General features: G+C 35.2%; 2 protein-coding genes across 7 annotated transcripts in view; one reads left to right on the top strand and one right to left on the bottom strand.

Moving 5' to 3' along the window:
* The window catches only part of LOC132701466 (centrosomal protein of 290 kDa-like), a 26,526-nt gene extending 13,665 nt beyond the window's left edge, over positions 1 to 12,861 (top strand). The window contains exons 14-22 of one of the 2 annotated variants that reach the window (XM_060669404.1): positions 76 to 285; positions 352 to 565; positions 801 to 991; positions 1,048 to 1,320; positions 1,531 to 1,795; positions 10,415 to 10,581; positions 10,632 to 10,830; positions 12,177 to 12,431; positions 12,485 to 12,861. In XM_060669404.1, the coding sequence (XP_060525387.1) occupies positions 76 to 285; positions 352 to 565; positions 801 to 991; positions 1,048 to 1,320; positions 1,531 to 1,795; positions 10,415 to 10,581; positions 10,632 to 10,830; positions 12,177 to 12,431; positions 12,485 to 12,577 (1,867 nt within the window). In that variant the 3' untranslated portion in view covers positions 12,578 to 12,861. The remainder of the gene's footprint in view (positions 1 to 75; positions 286 to 351; positions 566 to 800; positions 992 to 1,047; positions 1,321 to 1,530; positions 1,796 to 10,414; positions 10,582 to 10,631; positions 10,831 to 12,176; positions 12,432 to 12,484) is intronic. The other variant, XM_060669403.1, reaches the window with a different exon arrangement.
* Positions 1,804 to 17,080, bottom strand: part of LOC132701472 (lambda-crystallin homolog) — a 16,902-nt gene continuing 1,625 nt past the window's right edge. For 2 of the 5 annotated variants that reach the window (XM_060669415.1, XM_060669413.1), the window contains exons 2-5: positions 16,816 to 16,940; positions 16,574 to 16,761; positions 16,158 to 16,524; positions 13,508 to 15,234 (exon numbers count right to left, since the gene is read on the bottom strand). In XM_060669415.1, the coding sequence (XP_060525398.1) occupies positions 14,874 to 15,234; positions 16,158 to 16,524; positions 16,574 to 16,761; positions 16,816 to 16,850 (951 nt within the window). In that variant the 5' untranslated portion in view covers positions 16,851 to 16,940 and the 3' untranslated portion in view covers positions 13,508 to 14,873. Of the gene's footprint in view, positions 2,944 to 3,004; positions 3,260 to 5,595; positions 5,848 to 6,059; positions 6,270 to 6,327; positions 6,472 to 7,891; positions 8,101 to 8,448; positions 8,767 to 9,971; positions 10,408 to 13,507; positions 15,235 to 16,157; positions 16,525 to 16,573; positions 16,762 to 16,815; positions 16,941 to 17,080 lie in introns of those variants that run through there. The other 3 variants (XM_060669411.1, XM_060669412.1, XR_009618778.1) reach the window with 3 other exon arrangements.

Below are 17,080 nucleotides of genomic sequence, written 5' to 3'. Positions count from 1 at the left end.
AAAAATTTTGTATCTCTTGACATAAGAAGATGTGTACTGTACTCTCTGTACACTCTGTTTTTTGATCGCTTCCAGTCTAGAGGAATCGTCCGCGCTTTCCAAGCAGAAAGCGACGATGATCGAGAAGTATGTGGCGCAGGTACACGCGTTGGAACAGCACCTTGCGGAATTACACACTGAGACGGCCGGCCTTGAAGCCAGGTTCCAGTCAAGCCAGCAGGAAGTGGCCCGCTGGAGGGTACTCGCAGCAGAACGATTGACCGCTATGGAAGAGCTTCGCAAAAAGTAATGTAACACGATGATCTTGAGTTTATTGGACAATTATTATTGATGTTCGGTTTTGATTGTCAGCCTTGACGATCAGCACAAGAAAGAGTTGCAAGCGTACATGGAAGATGGGGAGAAATTGAGGGAAATCGTGGACGAAAGTTCTGGCAGGCGGAGAGTAAGACTGCAGAAGGAGCAGGGGTCTTCGTCGGTGCTTATCGACCCTGATATTTTAAAACTCGTCAGGGAAAAAGAGGAGAAGATTGCTCAATTAACTGAGCAGGTTCGACAGCTGAAGGTGAGTTTTCTGAATTAACTGAGAAGAACGGTTTTTGTCATTATTTCACCAAGAGAGAAGAGCAAAACTGGATAAAAAATTTTGTTAATTGGTAATATATGTCAATATATTTTAAATATGACAACGGTTACCGTGGGCGTTTAACATGTCATTTCTTTGTTTATAAATGTAACCAAAATTTAATCTGTTTTTTATTTGATCGATCAAACCAAACTGATCAGACAAGCATTTTTAGAGTGACAAGGTTAAGTACTCTGATGGTTCGCTCTCGGAGCCGCCGAATTTAATTACCGATCCGGATAAAAAGGACACGCAGCTCTTGATAAAAGAAAACGAAATACTGAAAAGGAGAGCGGAACAGCAATTAAGCAAAGAACAAGTTTTAAAGAACGAAATAAGGGAGTTAAAAAATCAGTTGCTGAAAAGGTACGATAGTCGCTGGATCGCATATTCCAGAGTTTATTAACAACTTACAATTTTAGACCAAATTTTTTATCAAAAGGACGTCTGGAACGGTCGGTCAAGGAACAATTGCAGAAGAGAATATCTGGGCTGGAGGACGAAGTGGAAGGACTCAACCGGAAGCTGGAAGAGCAGGTTGCGATTAACGAGAAGCATAAGCTCATGGCGGGCGACGATTTCGAGAAATGGAAGAAGCAGAAATACTGGCAAGAGAACTGCGAGAAGCTTAAAATGAAGCTAAAAGAGCGCGAGGAAGAAATCGAAAAACTGAGACAGACTTGTAACGGATTTAGGTATATTATTTCTTGGACTTCATTAAAAAAACAAATTCCACCAATTTTTACGTCTTCTATATTTTAATAAGGCTACAACAATCAAAACACAAAAAACTAACAAAATTTAAATCCAGGATTTGTTGGTTTAATGGCTTTTTGATAGCCAATAAAAATTACAATTGGATCATTTGAACGCCAAAGGTTCAGTTAAATATGTTTGTGAAATAGATTGCTAATCGAACGTCTGGAAAGGGAAAAGATGAATCTGGAAAATAGAGTGAAAGCGCTAAAAAGCGCCAATGCACACGCGGCGGACTGTCAAGAGTTTGAAACGTTGAGACTGGAAAACGCCAGACTCTCCAACGAAGTGGAAATTCTGGTCACCAAGCTGGAGATGCAGCAGCATCATTCCGGAGGATTGGGCGCCGCCATGTTGCAGGAAAAGCTCGAGAGTCAAGAGCGGAAGATTGCCGTGTTAGAGCTCAGTGCTAAGGTAAGTTCAACGAGACAACACGGTATTATACGGGGTCCAATCAACAAATATTGAACTCCATGGTGAATAAAGGGAGGATTTGAAATGGACTTTGTAGTTAAAATAGAGCAATTTTGGAGGATTGTATAAAATTTCGCTAAAATATGTTTGTTTATAGCATAGCCAATGTTTATTACATCAAAATATCTTAAAAACTCTCAATAATCAAGATTTCGTTTAAATCAAGTTGGACGTTAAAAAACCAAACTCAGTTGAAACATTGATTGATAGAAAACTGTTTATCTTAATGAAGAGTTGATAAATGTCTAGAAGACTACGAAGCTAAAGAGAGTTACAGGAAAATTTTTAAAAATAATCAAAACAGTATAGCGAAGAGGAAAATTCTATAATATACAGTATCCCATTTGTAAATAAAGCTACTTCTTCGAAGAAGTTGCAGGATTGCTCCTATGAAAGTATCCAGATCCTGACTGTATAATAGAAAATATTTTTTTGAAAAATACTTAGAATTACTCCAGCAATAGCGGTTTGCAACCCCATATCTCACCAGGGACAATATAGGAAAATTTTAAATATAACTTTAAAAACCAACTTCTGATAAACGCAATTTTCAAGAACGTTCATACATTCTCAAGCTATGACGTTTCAAAAATCTTCTCCCCTCGCTACAGAGAACAGACCATCCATGAGATCGCATCTTATAGGGACATTCCCACACTTACGCCTGTGGTGGATTTAGAAAGTTTAAGTAAGGTTAAAGATTAGATCAGAATGGGAGGTAATACTGCTGAAAGGTGTCTGCATGCGTTTGCGTGCCACACATTGGTGAATATTTGTCTTGCCTTTCTAATTTTAATTAAATATAGTTTATTATATTAATACTTATTATAAATTTCATTTTTAATATTTTTTCCTTTATTTTGAATACAAAATTATCTTCTTCTGAGGCGCTTGATTCAATTTGACAACACTAGTGCTAAACTAGAATCTACGTGATAAGTTCAGCCAAAGGCCACCGATCGGTGCTAGAATGATGCCCTTCGTCTCCATTTTTAGCGGTAATTTTGTCCGCTCGCTAAGCGTAAAGTCAAAATGTCTCAAAGTCAGGGCTAGGGCGATCTTGGCTTGTATCATTGCAAAACGCATACCTGCAGGACGAACAGAACTGAATGACAGTTGAATGCATTGACGTAAACTTTTAGCACTTGCCTATACAGTTTCGAGGTCCAGCACCGAACGGAATGTAAGTTCCATCATAAATTTTGGACTTGTTCTCGTCACTAAATCGATCAGGGTCGAAAACCTCTGGATCCGGAAAATAAACGGGGTCCCTGTGTAGACCGTAGCAAGGTATGAGCACCGACTGGCCCTTTTCGATGAAAGCGCCATCGGACTTTGGGATCGGGTACCTCTCTGTACACTTTCGCAAAAAGACCGGAGCCGGTGGATATTTCCTCATCGTTTCTGTTCCCAAAATATAACCCGTTATTCAACCATATGTACCTTTCGTTTTTCGGAGATAATGATTTTCAAAATTGGCGGCTCGATTTTAATGGATAAAAAGGAGGTTCATCTCAATCAGATTCTTTAACGTTTAGTAACCGGAGAGTTGAGCCGATTCCACAATTATAATTACACTGCAACTTTTATAGAAAGTATTTGTTAATACTGTGCTGATCGTTAAGAATGTGCTGCCTTGATTTGATGATTTTAAGAAGAAAGTTTATATCAACATAGATCCACAATCGCTTTATTTTTATCTAATTTTCATTGAAACCGCTTTAGAATTTTTTGAAATTGTGTCTAGGTGTTCACAATACGAAAAAACACTTTTTTTCAGCAAATTAAATTAAATGCTTTACGGTAGATTTTAATCTAGTTAGAAAGTTCAAGAATTTTTTTGAAATTTCATAGGTGTCCACAATACGAAAAAACACTTTTTTGAGAAAATTAAATTAAATTCTTTAGGGCTATAGAAATCCAGAAGATATATAAATAAAAATTTTTTTATTTCAATCAGACTCTTTAATTTTTAGTAAGCGGAGCGGATCAACAATTATAGTGACACTGTACCTTCTATACTAATAATATGACAATCCTCAATTATGCGATTCTTTGAATGACTTAAAGAGAAAAAGTTGATATCAATGTAGGTCCGCAGTTGCTTTATTTTTTATATGTAGACAGTTGAAATATATATTTTTTGCAATTTGGTGTTCCCCACAGCACTTGTTTTCGGATGAACCACTTGAACCACGGTACGCCACTGTTTTTTTCAAAAATAAACATTGATCCTTGATATATATAGATATATATATATATATATATATATATATATATATATATATATATATATATATATATATATATATATATATATATATATATATATATATATATATATATATATATATATATATATATATATGATAACACTATATTCCGGGATATCATCCGTTCGCTCGTTGAACTCCGACTGGAATCCTGCATCCGACTGGAATCCTGCAAATCTTGCATCCGACTGGAATCCTGCAGACGTTTCGCCAAAATCTCACTTGGCATCTTCAATGCTCGCGCTCCGAAAACACTTCGAACACTCGTGTTCGAAGTGTTTTCGGAGCGCGAGCATTGAAGATGCCAAGTGAGATTTTGGCGAAACGTCTGCAGGATTCCAGTCGGATGCAAGATTTGCAGGATTCCAGTCGGATGCAGGATTCCAGTCGGAGTTCAACGAGCGAACGGATGATATCCCGGAATATAGTGTTATCACATTTTTCCATCCGTGAATCAATACGTGAGAATATATATATATATATATATATATATATATATATATATATATATATATATATATATTTTTTTTTTTTTTTGTTATTTTGAATTACTTTGTGTCAATCTAAAATCGATTGGATTATTTTGGCAGAGTGCACTTTATTGAATAAAAGTGTTATTTACAAGTTCATACAGACCATTTCAGATGTATTTGATGATTTTTGCGATTTGCACATGAATTATTTTTATTTTTTCCATTGGAAACCCCTCGCACGATAACACAAAATTAAACTGTCATTTTTACTAAATAATAAATCGCTATTTCCAATTTCAGTATCATGCGCATCTCGACGCAACTGGTGAGAGTAAAAAAATATTTTTTCTCAAAAAAATTATTTCTATGTATTGTTTCAATGAGGAAAACTTTTTTATTCATATTTTCTACACCTTCTATATAAAAATTAAAAAATAATATTACTCGTATTACCAATTCTGAATTAAAGAGGTTCGGACTAATGAAAATGTGTAAATAAGACTTTTTTGTACTATGAGTTAAATTCATAACAAATGATAAAACATGTTTATTAAAAATTAATTAATTAATAAAAACTGACGATGCAAGATTCTAACATAGTAAATCAGCAATTTGGCATTAAAAATTAAAAAATGAGGCCCACTTTTGAATTTCGAAAAATGGGCATTCGCACTTAAATTTATTTTCTTGTTGAGTATATTGTTTGCTCATGTCTAAGGGATCGAATTATTGACAGACTATATTTCACAATCACATAATTTATTAATATGACCTTATAAACATACTAGAAATTTCGATCCTGTATTCTAACATTTTATTTATGTGTTGGTCACATAATAATACCTACTGGAACCGCTTTTATCCCCTGCGCGCTATAAAATACATCCTATCGCGGGAATAGGTAATTGGTTCTCAATTTATACTTTTTGAGGTAGCGAAGTTAAAGCCTGAGCTGATCTGAACACATCCTTCCAAATTAGCTAACCTAACTTACCATACAAAATGGTATCCAAATATCGGAGTTCACTGACTGCCTCATAATCCAACGTCTGATCGTGTTCCTTCAGCACTCTGAATAGCTCTTTGCGCGCCTTTTTCTGTATCCGATCGTCACGTGCCATTTCGAACAGCGCAAAACTAGTCGTCGTAGAAGTTGTTTCGAAACCAGCCAGAAAGAATATAAAGGCCTGTGCGGCAGCTTCATCGACAGTCAGCTTATTTTCCGTTCCAGAATTTACCTAAACGACTGCTTTAAATAGTGCTTAACAAAATGTATTTGAAGTTGATTAACAACACAACTCAGAACTTAGGTGGAGGTTACAGTTATTAATATTCATCTTGCAATAGACGAAATTTTTTGTATATGAAATATCTTTGAAAAAGCAGACAGACAAGATGGAACTAGCCTAAGATTTTCTGACACTTTCAGGCTGAATACGCCAATGGTTGACAACTTACGCCTTGGCTTTCTCGTTGGCCGTCATCGTCGATTCTTCCGTTGTTTTTCAATTGGATCAATAATTGCATAAAATCTTTTCTTATGACGTTGTTCCTCTCGCGGTATTCTATTGTTTCTCGCACGACTCCCTGAAAGAATGACGTCACCGTTGCAGAGAACACGCCGATATGGAGCACCTTAGCCAAGGCCGGAAAGCTTCTGATAATTATCTAAAGAAAGAAAAAGACAAGTATACGAAATTCTCTGAATCCCTTAGCCCGACCGCACCATTTTGAGAAGATCTCCAACGGTCTGCGTAAATGCCCTTTTGCCCATAGCTCTAAACTCGGCGTCCTTGCTGCGCAAGCAGTTACATTCTAGTCCGAACGCGCAGCATCCTATGACGTCTGTACTGTAACGGGCCAAAATTTCCTTAGGAAGAAAAATATAAAAATTTTCATGTGCATGGCACACACAATGTTGCTTTTGTGAGTATCGTGAGAAAAGTTCATTTTACAAGCATTTCATATTTTGGCCTTTTGTTAAAAATCATTATAGGTATTTTGGTCCCTAGATTTAGTTTGTTAAGTAAAAATTGAATGTGAGCGTACTTCTATTTTTAATCCACGTCTTTATAGCTGTGAGCTTCATTTTAAGCAGATCAAAATCATGGTAAGGAGACGAATACATTTTTTAACCAAAAAAAAAAAAATTAACATCTGTTATCTTTATCTAGAACAAAATACAAAATTTTTAAAAATCTAAAATTAATGGCAAAATCCATAAAAAAGCGTAATCTTACTTTTTTGTGCAGATTTAGAGATAACACTAAATCTTAAAGTAAAATTTTGAGTAAAAATTTAGATTTATACGTTAAAATTGTGTGTGTGCCGTAACAAAAATCTGCATTTCTATTAAATATATTTTTTTTAATCCAAAGTAGCCGAATAACGTTATAAGGTGATATTAATAGACTATATATAACCTTATAAGGTGATATTAATAGATTATAACTAATAAAACAAACAAATTTGGGAAAAAGATTTCTGTTACGGCACACACACAATTTCGACTTATAAATCTAAATTCTTGCTAAACATTTTCCTTTAAGGTTTCGTCTTTTATCTATAAATAACTTATAACCACAATTTTTTTAAAAAACTGTCGTTTTTAGTGTAAAATTGTCTCGAGGGTTGCTATTTTTGAAACGGCTAACCATAGAAAAAAAGAATTAAATTACAAAAAAGTAAGGTTACGTTTTTTGTATCTGTTCTAGATAAAGCTAACAGATTATTGATAGTTGTTTTTTAGAACATATATATTATATGTTATGTGCGATTTAGCTTTTGGTGGTGTATTGTAACTTATGTCAAATATATTACTTATGCAATTACTTAGCTCGTTATAGAATCTACCAGTGCAAGTAAGTGGGAGGAAGTAAAAATTCTCTTAATTTTGTTAATGAAAATGGACCATTCCATATAAATAATTTGACAAATGACAATAATACAACTTTAAAATTTCAAGTTAAAGCAAAAAAATTGAAAATTTCCAGTTTATAAGTCCAAATTCACCTTAAAATTTGTAATTAAAACACGAAGCTTTGAGATTGCGTATTTATTTTTATAGGGTGTCCTTTCTTATGGCATCGTATATTCCTAATTCAGTGTCAGAAAAGTAAAATAGAACGTAGTCACGTATTTCGTTGATTGCTGATACGGTGATAACTCGTTTAATGAGCAGAATAAATAATGAAAACGCAGAAATTGCGGATTACATAATCCTAAAATTGGTTGTTGTTGGTGTTTCGCTGAAATCGGCAACCAACATAAAAGAAACTTCTTTCTTTCACCTTTATTTCAATTTCTCCGTCTCTGTTGGCGAATTCTTCCAATACGTCTTTCATTTCCAGGCCGCATTTAAGAATTGTGCCAAACATAAATTTCAGCTTTCCAGACGAATACGCAGGTGTCAGCTTAGCCCTTAGTGTTTTCCACTTGGGGCCAGCCAATGAAAACAAATGAGCGCTCAATGGGTCATTTTCTTCGTCATAATATATTCCTGGAAACATATCGGTCTAAGTAATAACGTTATATCTCCTAAGAAGACCAGACAACGCTTGATAGTTAGGTATCAATATCAATTCTAAACGCATTATTTAAAAAAAATATATCGCTATAGAGAGTTTAAATTTATAAGCTTCAGCCTAGCAGATGTGAATTTTTGAGCACATGGTTTGACATTTTGATGCCTCATTTTGATGTCAAGTAATATTTCCTTGAGGCTTAACAAATTTCGCCAAAGTATGTAGTTAATCTGACCGCCATTTAGACCCTTCATCAATGATGTGTCTGTCTCCTTCGCAGGTAATGCCATTGGGTTCACGCCTCTCCAATCCCAGATACCCACCTCTGTCGAAAAAATGTTGAAAATCCTTGCTTAAAATGTTTTTAATAAGCCCGGGATCCAGAGGTAGAAACGCTTTCCGACTGAAGAAGTACAGGCCGACGTAGTCGTGCCCTCTTGCTCTGCAATTATCGTAGATTTCTTTTATTTTGTCTCCCATGTTTTGCCTCCTGAAAATCACGGTTCCCATGTCGCCGAATGGAAAACACGGTTCCAACTGAGGGACTCCCCGTTTTTGCCAGTAGCGGTACGAACGACTAAAGTACGCATAGATTCCACCAAAGACGAAGACTAATATAAGTGTCATCAACATTTTCACTCCTGAAAAAAATAGTGCATAATCCGACTACGACCAAGATTAAACGTTTATAGCTGACATTTGCACGGGAGTGGACGGGGTTAAAATAATAAATAAAATATAAAAAAATAATAATATAAGAAAATAATATTTTGTTAAATGGTATCTATATCGTTACCGATTTCAATTGTTCCTTTAAAGATATTCTCTATTAACTTTTTTTAAATTACTTTCTAAGTAAATCGATAATAAAAATTTTGTAACTAATAAAAATTATTACATCAATTTAAGAAGGCATTTACTAGATATGTTTTTATCAACGGCTACTATATCCGAACCAGCGAGAGACGGTCTAACATATTTTACAGAAAGTATTCTTTCTGTTCCCTACTCTAAAATACTCATCAATTATATACTTGCACTTGCTATTTTGCCATAATGTATCCAAAAACTAATTATCGTAGAAAAAGTTTAGAATTTCTCCATTCCCTAATGTATTAAGCATGACTAAAACGGCGTTTATCAAACTCGTAAGTAACTTATTTCCAAAATCATGCACAGGAGGTTATATTTAAATGTGTAAAGCTGATTTGTGTCTATAGAAAAGTGGAAACCCTTCACACGGGGATAAAGGGGAACATGGATTCTTAGCTAAAGCACCCTGTAAGCGATTGATAGTCATAGGAAGCTGCATTGTAGAAATAAATAGATAATAAATTTGCAAAACGTAGAAGTTTCTACTCCAGTAATAATAATCAGTAAAGTAACAGGAATTTAATGCTTTAGACGTCAGCAAAGTTAACTTTAAACGAAATTAAATTTAAAAAAATGCGTCAGTAATAATATTAATAACAATACGTATTCAAACGTTTTGAGAAGCACTTTATTTTTGGTATTTTCTAAAATAAGTGAAAGTATTTGGTTGGAATTCGATGTCTTTCTGAATTTAGTTTCATAGATAAATGAAAATTGAATGAAGTGAAAATTATGGGAATCATCAAGAAAATTTGAAAAATATTCATTTTTTTCTCATAATTTAAGCTAGCATCAAGTATTAAAAAGTACTTTATTTTTAGTATATCAAACTCTAACAAGAACGTTTAAAATGTAAAGAAATGAAAACATTTTGGAAACAAGTAAGCACTCCAGTTCTGGGTACAATTACTAATATAGACGAATTTCTGAGCAAATATAAACGAGAATTAAAAATTACACTAAACAAGCTTACCGAGTACTTCTGAAAGTAATTTGTGATTGTTTGCTTTCTTCTCTATGTTATTAAGCACCATAAACTCACATAAATAAAACTTTGTTTGCCTTCTCGTTAAGAAAAATCGAAATACGAGTTTCTTTTACTAAACAGCTGAGTACCGGCGCTTATTTAGACGAAGAACTCGTTTTGACCCAAATATCACGAATTTCACTCTTATCCGAATACCGTTCTTCTAGCGACTATACAACTCCGTTAAAATCTTGTTTCTCCGTCGATGCGTGGTGCTCGATGTTATACAGGGTGATAGCCGCAAAAGCAGGAAAAATTTATTGACTTATCGAGGCAGGTTATTTATAAGGTGTCGAACTAGCCATTAAAAATTTTAATTAAATTTTATTTTTGACTTAGCTTCATTTTGATCTAAGGTATCCATTGAGAGAAGGAACTATTGTTTTTAGGGGTCCGTGCAAGTCAGAGACGAACTCGAACGTTTACAGAAGGCGCTGTCGAATATGCAGAAAAGTAATTTGTGTTTGGAAGCCGAAAACTTGGAACTGAAAATGGATTTGGAAAAATACAGTAAGGAAACCCCCCATTTGCAGGAACAAATACAGTATCTCGAGAGGTAAGAGGAGAAGAGGTACGAGAAGAAAGCACCACCGTCTTTTTTTTAAGCTACATCGAACTGTTGAAGTCGGAAAAATCGAAAACAGAATTGGAAGCGAAACGTGACGATCGGCAGAATGATTCCACGCCCAAAGAAAACAAAACCGTGTCGCAACTGGAAAGGACCGTTTTCATACTGAAGAGGGTCGTGGAGAAATTGCAAGCTGAAAATAAGCGATTGCTTAGCGGGAAAAGACCCCTTAACGACGTGAGTATCATAAGATTTTTTACAATAGTCCTGACCCCAGAAAAAGTCAAGAGCTTAAGATTTATACAGCTTTACATCGATGGCTCTTCTATAATTTTGGCCCCATACAGGGTTCTGATTTGACATTTCAATTCTATTAATTTTTATTGATTATATTAATTTATAATTCATAATTAGAGCTTAGAGCAAATTACTGTATTTTCAGAGCGGCTTACTACGAAACCCGTCAATGTGATGAAAAGTTGTATGTCGCTCTTTTTTGATAGTCAATTTAATGTAATACGTGAGGTCAGACGATGCACACGAACATTGTTCTGGCAGAAAAACGACAGTAAAGTGACTAAAGAAACCTTTGAATGTTTAATGGACACTGTAATTTTGATGTGAATCGTTGATCATCTTGTAATTAGCGAAAGTGAATTATATAATTTTTATTAGTCTTTATTCTTTAGTCTTCCCATAGACAAATTGTTTCTATGACAATTAGTCCAGCTATGGTATTTAAAAAAAAATCAAAGGCATAAAATCATAGATGTATCATCCAAATTTTAATATCTCTCTTTTTTGCAATTGTATCGAAATTAAAACGCCATTACTGTAATCAAAACGAGTACTTTGGAGAAACCCTTATTTTCGAAGGAAGAAGTTTGTGCGACACACTTAAGGATCAGAGTTACAAAACGCCTTCTGCCCAAAATTAAGAAAAAAAAAACATGAATGATTGCTGTAAGTGTGAAGAAAACTGCTGAACAGAAAACTCTATATGCTTGATGGTTACCAAACAAATTTTTGTATATAGTAATTTAAATAATAAAACGGAATAAATGGAGGTTTTATTTTTGTTTTATTATAAACTAAAATTAACTTCTCCACACTTACAGTTTTCGCAATTATGTACTGTTCTTAGATATGTTTCTCTTCTGTTTGATTACTTATCGACAACCTAATAACTCTTTTTCATTAAACTTTTTGAGTCTCTTTTATAAGACCATAGTTTTTTTAACGTACTCTTGATTATTTTTTATTTTGATTTATAAAAGTAAGCTTTTCGTAAATATATATAGTTGCGTACCGAAAACTTAACAAAAAACAATTTGCAATACTTTAAATTTATTTTATTAATTGCAATCTTGTCATTATGTAATTACTGTTTTATTATATTATTAATTATTCAATTAATTACAAGTTCAAATCAATTAAAAGCTTTTTTGAGAGTGCTGGCAGCATTGCATCGTCTGCCAAACTTTTAGATTTTTTTTGGGTGCTATATATGAATTCCAAAACTATTTCACTCAATATGTATCACAGTAATTTAGGGTAATTTAGTGAGTAAGTTTTTTTTTTAGTGTTATCCCGATAAGCTAAAGCGAGACCATCAAAGGCTGCGAGAGCAGTACAATCGGAGCCTTGAAACGATTAAATCGTTAGAATCTCAACTGGCATCTTGCAATGCGAAATTACAGGTTGATGACAAGCCTATAACGTCGAACAACGAAATCGAACGATTAAGGGCTGATCTGGACAGCAAAAACGAACTGCTGGAAAGAGTTAAGGGCCTGTTACAACGAGCGGCGGCCAAGGAGAAGCTGCTTGTGCAAGAGGTGAGTGATGTGAGCAAAAATGTTTTGCCCAATCTTATAACGCGATATTTCAGATAACCACTTTGAAAAACGAAAGGGAGCATAGAATCGGAGGCGGTTATCCCAGTCCCGTACAAGAGGAGTCTGAATTAAGTAGCGACACATAAATAAATGGCGTTTGCTTGATGAAATTGCAATGCCTTAATAAGTGAATTTGCATGCACAATAATTATGTAAGAATATTATTTTATAAATATATACATCATGAATATACCAATATAGTCATTTTAAATATTGCAATCAAAGGCGGTAGGTATATCTCTCACCACTCTAAATTGATATAGCGGGCCTTACGAGAATATATTTAATTTTTTGTTTAAAAAAAAAAAAGTTTAACGCGGCAGAAAGTTTTTTGAAACACCCTGTTAATTGATAACTTCAATCGTTTTGTATTCATATTCCTTATTCGTAATATTAATTGGAAACAGAAAAATTCATTGGTAAAATAAAAGGTGTCCTTCTTGGTGCACAGTCCTATTTTTGATGGTTTTAATAAAGCTAGCGTGTTGCTGATTGTGATGCTGGATTCCTCCTGCGTCGCTTTTTGTTGAGTCAACCTTGCTAACGTTTCGCCAATCATCCTGTTGGCTTCTTCAGAGCTTCACTGAAACTGGCTCTCATTTTACTGTGTACTGCTTTTATATTGATTGAGGGGGGCGAAGCTAAATGAGGAGCATAAATGCCGTCTCGGATGACTGATTCCCATATTGGTGACAGGTAAAGACCTCCGTCGCGGTTAAGATTGTTAGGTTGCTTATAGATTGTCACATCACCATCCGGTTTGACTCAACAAAAACCGACGCAGGAGGAATCCAGAAGTATTGTAAAAAGTATTACAGTAGTAGTAGAAAATCCATAAGAAAAACATATACTTAGTTCCAGTTTTAGGAGAAAACTGAACAGGTCACTGGTTCCTACGTAAAAAAAACCTATCCAACCCAGTTTTCACCTTTTCGATAAGTTAACGCCGAAAGTACCAAAGTACAAAGACCGTCTAAAAATGCAAAAATAGCTATGATATTTCTGTTTGTGCCACCTTTTATTTCATAAAAAAACAGCTTTGGGTTAAGGAAGCCGCATATACGTTAGCTTTTTTAATAAGGGAGATACGCCGTAAAGCCATCAAAAATGGGAGACCCTTTCCAGGTATTGCGACGAGCCGGCTAGGCTCGACCCTGTCAGCGATCGAAAACTCATACAGGTGAGCGTGAACTAACCTAACCATCGAGCCCATTTTTTGACCAAGAATTATTTGTTGTTATTGTATGTATTTTTGTTTTCAAAAAGTAACAATATAAAGAAGTCAAGAAGGAAATTCGATATTAACAAGAAAATGTTTAATCATTTTTTTTAACTTTAATTGATGCTTAATAACTCGACAAAAGTTTGCCAGGAAAACTTTTCTACAATTGTTATTAAATATAATTTTGAAAACGTCACTTTACTAATCGGATGTTTTCAGAGATTTTACCGCACGGCTTGAATTTTGACGTTTGTCAATTCTGACGGTCATGCCAGTGATTGTATTTTGTACATTTGCAAAAATGTACCCAAATACGTAGAAAAAGTCTTCGTTGTTTATTAAACTGGTGACTCAAAATGCCGTTTACCACACACAATATACTATACCTATGATATATCCTGAAAATAAGTCTAACTCAATGAGGCCGAGACGTATTGGGAAAATTAAAGTAAAATAGTATAATATTATGAAACAAGTGCGGCAAACGGCATTTGAGTCCGGAGTTTATTTGGCACGAACAGAACGAGTATTTAATAAACGAGTTTTACCAAATGTGTTGCATAATATACTTTTTTTAGGACCGTTAGATTTTGGGTACATTTTTTCAAAACAACAGGAATACATTCATTGATGTGATCGTCAGAATTGGCAAACGTTCTAATTCAAGCCGTCCAGTAAGAGGGAAGGAGAAATAGTTCCGAAAACATCCGATCGATCCCAAACCCGTGCGGTAAAATCGCGGAAATGTCCGAAATGGCTCGGATTCGTGGGAAACGAAACTGACGTGGTAAAGTGACGCTTCCCGCACGCTAGATCGGTGTGTAATTATGTATTTCACTGAAGGGAGTAGAAAATTTTAATTTCTTATTAAACAAACTTCATTTATCTACTTTACAGTGGAGCAAGGACGTCCTTTCTCCAAAATTTAAAAAAACTTGAAAAAATGTTCTGTGTACAAGAAATTTCTTCAAAGTTGACCCAGTATTGAGCTCATTTATGAATTCCACAAGTTATTTTAGTAGTATAATTAAAGCTATAAGAGTTAAAATTGGAAAACACAGAGATAATGCGAAAAATATTAACTAACCTAAAAGCAAAATGTTATCTTTTGGCAGTGAGAAATCAACATCCCAAAACATTCTACATTCTTTATATAGTGCTTAAAATAATTTAGACATTTGCTTCTTCAACAAACTGAGTTTGCTCAAACCCAGATCTCTAAAATTGCGTTTCTCCTGTAGTCTTTCCAATGGCGTCGACTTCTCCAACTGGTCCGCCACTTGGCGTACGATATTGCCTTCGTATTTTGGAGCTGGCTTGTAATCTCTGCTGATACCCTCGATCATCTTCCCGTACCGTTCGCAGTAACTTACGAAACCTTCGGCATTTAGGTGTGTCGTTTCGAGAACTCCAAGAAAGGCGTATCTCATTCCCAACCCGTCTGACATTACTTTGTCTATGTCGTGGACATCGAAAATGCCTTCCGATACCAAGTTTATGGCTTCGTTTAGCAAAGCGTACCTAAAATAGAATGAGAATCCGCATTTGTTAATTTGATATTTTTCCCAAAGACAACATAAGCAAACATTTAAAATGATTTGGTTCACATGCTTGTGGCGTTAGAGAGGATTTTCCATTATATTGTTCAGTCAATCCCGTCCTACGCTTCTACAATAGGTGTGAAAACCCATGTAACCGCAACTGAGGGATGATCGTAACTGTTTATCCCACACACTAAATAGCGCAAAAGCATTTGGAATAACTGTTTAATTAATATTTACAAACAAAACACTATAACCGGGAAAATCACCAACAGCAAGTAACCGAATTGAGCCCAAAAATCCCAAAATTTGTACGCATCGTAGTAAAATGGCATTTGCGTTTAGAATATGATGGATGTGTCGGAAATATCGACTTGTCCTGTCTCTTGGATAACTTTTCCCTACAAAATCACAACACTCTGTAGAGGGAAAACGCGCATGTTATGTGTACAATTACGGAAAATAGTAAACATAAGCAAGAGAATATTAAAGTTCTAAGTAAAAAAATTCTGAACGTTGCTATTAGAGCAACAATGACTGTGTCACACATTCTGCATTTTTGACAAACGTAAGATTCGTTTGTGCAAAAAAAGGATATGCTTCACAAGGCGTTGTACAAAAAACTCGGGATAAGGTAATCCGAGAGTGAACAATTCAATGAAAATTCAGGTCAATATCTTTCCAGCTACCTGATTTATTCGTCAGCAGCGGCAAAAATCACTAGAAGAGCATTGAAAAAAGAATTCTTAAAAGAGGCCTTCCAAAGAGAAATGAGCCTAATTCAAATTTTTCGGTTCGAAAATGGCAAAAAGGGGGACCAGGTTATTCCCTTGCAACCCTCAAAATCCGAGGACGTGAAATACGAAGGTCAAAATAATTAATAAACGCTATCGATAAACTCACTGAAGCCTGTTCACTCCAAATCCCACAATTTCTTTAGATAGAGATACGGGCGTTTGTCCGATATCTTCCATGATCCTGCGGGTTTGTTTAACGACATCTGGATCTGTCCACGGAGCGGGTACCAACTCAACCAGCGGCACGTAGTACGGGGGGTTCACGGGGTGGGACACTATGGCATTCTTTCTATGTTTTAAATGATCTGTGAATGTGGAGGGTAGCAAAGCGGAGGTGGAACTCGAGAGAATACTGTTAGGGTTAGCGATGTCGTCTATCCCTTTCCACACCTTCCTTTTTAATTCTAGATTTTCCGGAACGCATTCCTGTATTAAAACGGCATCTTCAACGGCTTCTTTTAACTGTGTCGTTCCTGCAACAACGGGCGTGTGGTTTCCACATTTTTGTCTCATAGTCCTTACCTTTTATTAGTGCATACTGGTCGTTGGCGTTTAACGAACCTCTCAAAAGTCCGTTACCTTCTAACAATTTCAATTGCTGACCGATATCCGCCAAAGCAACTTCGATTTGCTGCTCATCGATATCGTATAAATAAACGTTGTATTGGGCGCCTGCAAACAACATCGCCCAAGACCTGCCGATAAGGCCGCTAGAAGTATGAAAATTTCCAGTTGTGTTTGAATCTCATTATTATTAACATTACCTGCCGATTATGCCAACCTTCTTTTGCGAACACATCTTCGGGATCAAGCAAGGCAAAGCGTAACACACATCTGGGCTCTAACAAATACTGATAATTTTGTTACAATAGAATGTTATCTTTGGATTCTAAAAATATTGTTGAACCACTAAAGTGGTATGGCGATAGCCTTTCGAAAGGTTGCAGAATGTAAATTTTTGGTCGTGGACTTTTTTTTGGAAAACAAAACCGTTCATTTAAAAATATATTTCAGCTTGAACTGCAGATA

This window comes from Cylas formicarius, unplaced genomic scaffold, assembly GCF_029955315.1.
Source record: "Cylas formicarius isolate icCylForm1 unplaced genomic scaffold, icCylForm1.1 PGA_scaffold_4__25_contigs__length_36172078, whole genome shotgun sequence".
NCBI classification, from domain to species: Eukaryota; Metazoa; Arthropoda; class Insecta; order Coleoptera; family Brentidae; genus Cylas; species Cylas formicarius.
This window is presented reverse-complemented; position numbering and strand designations above follow the sequence as displayed.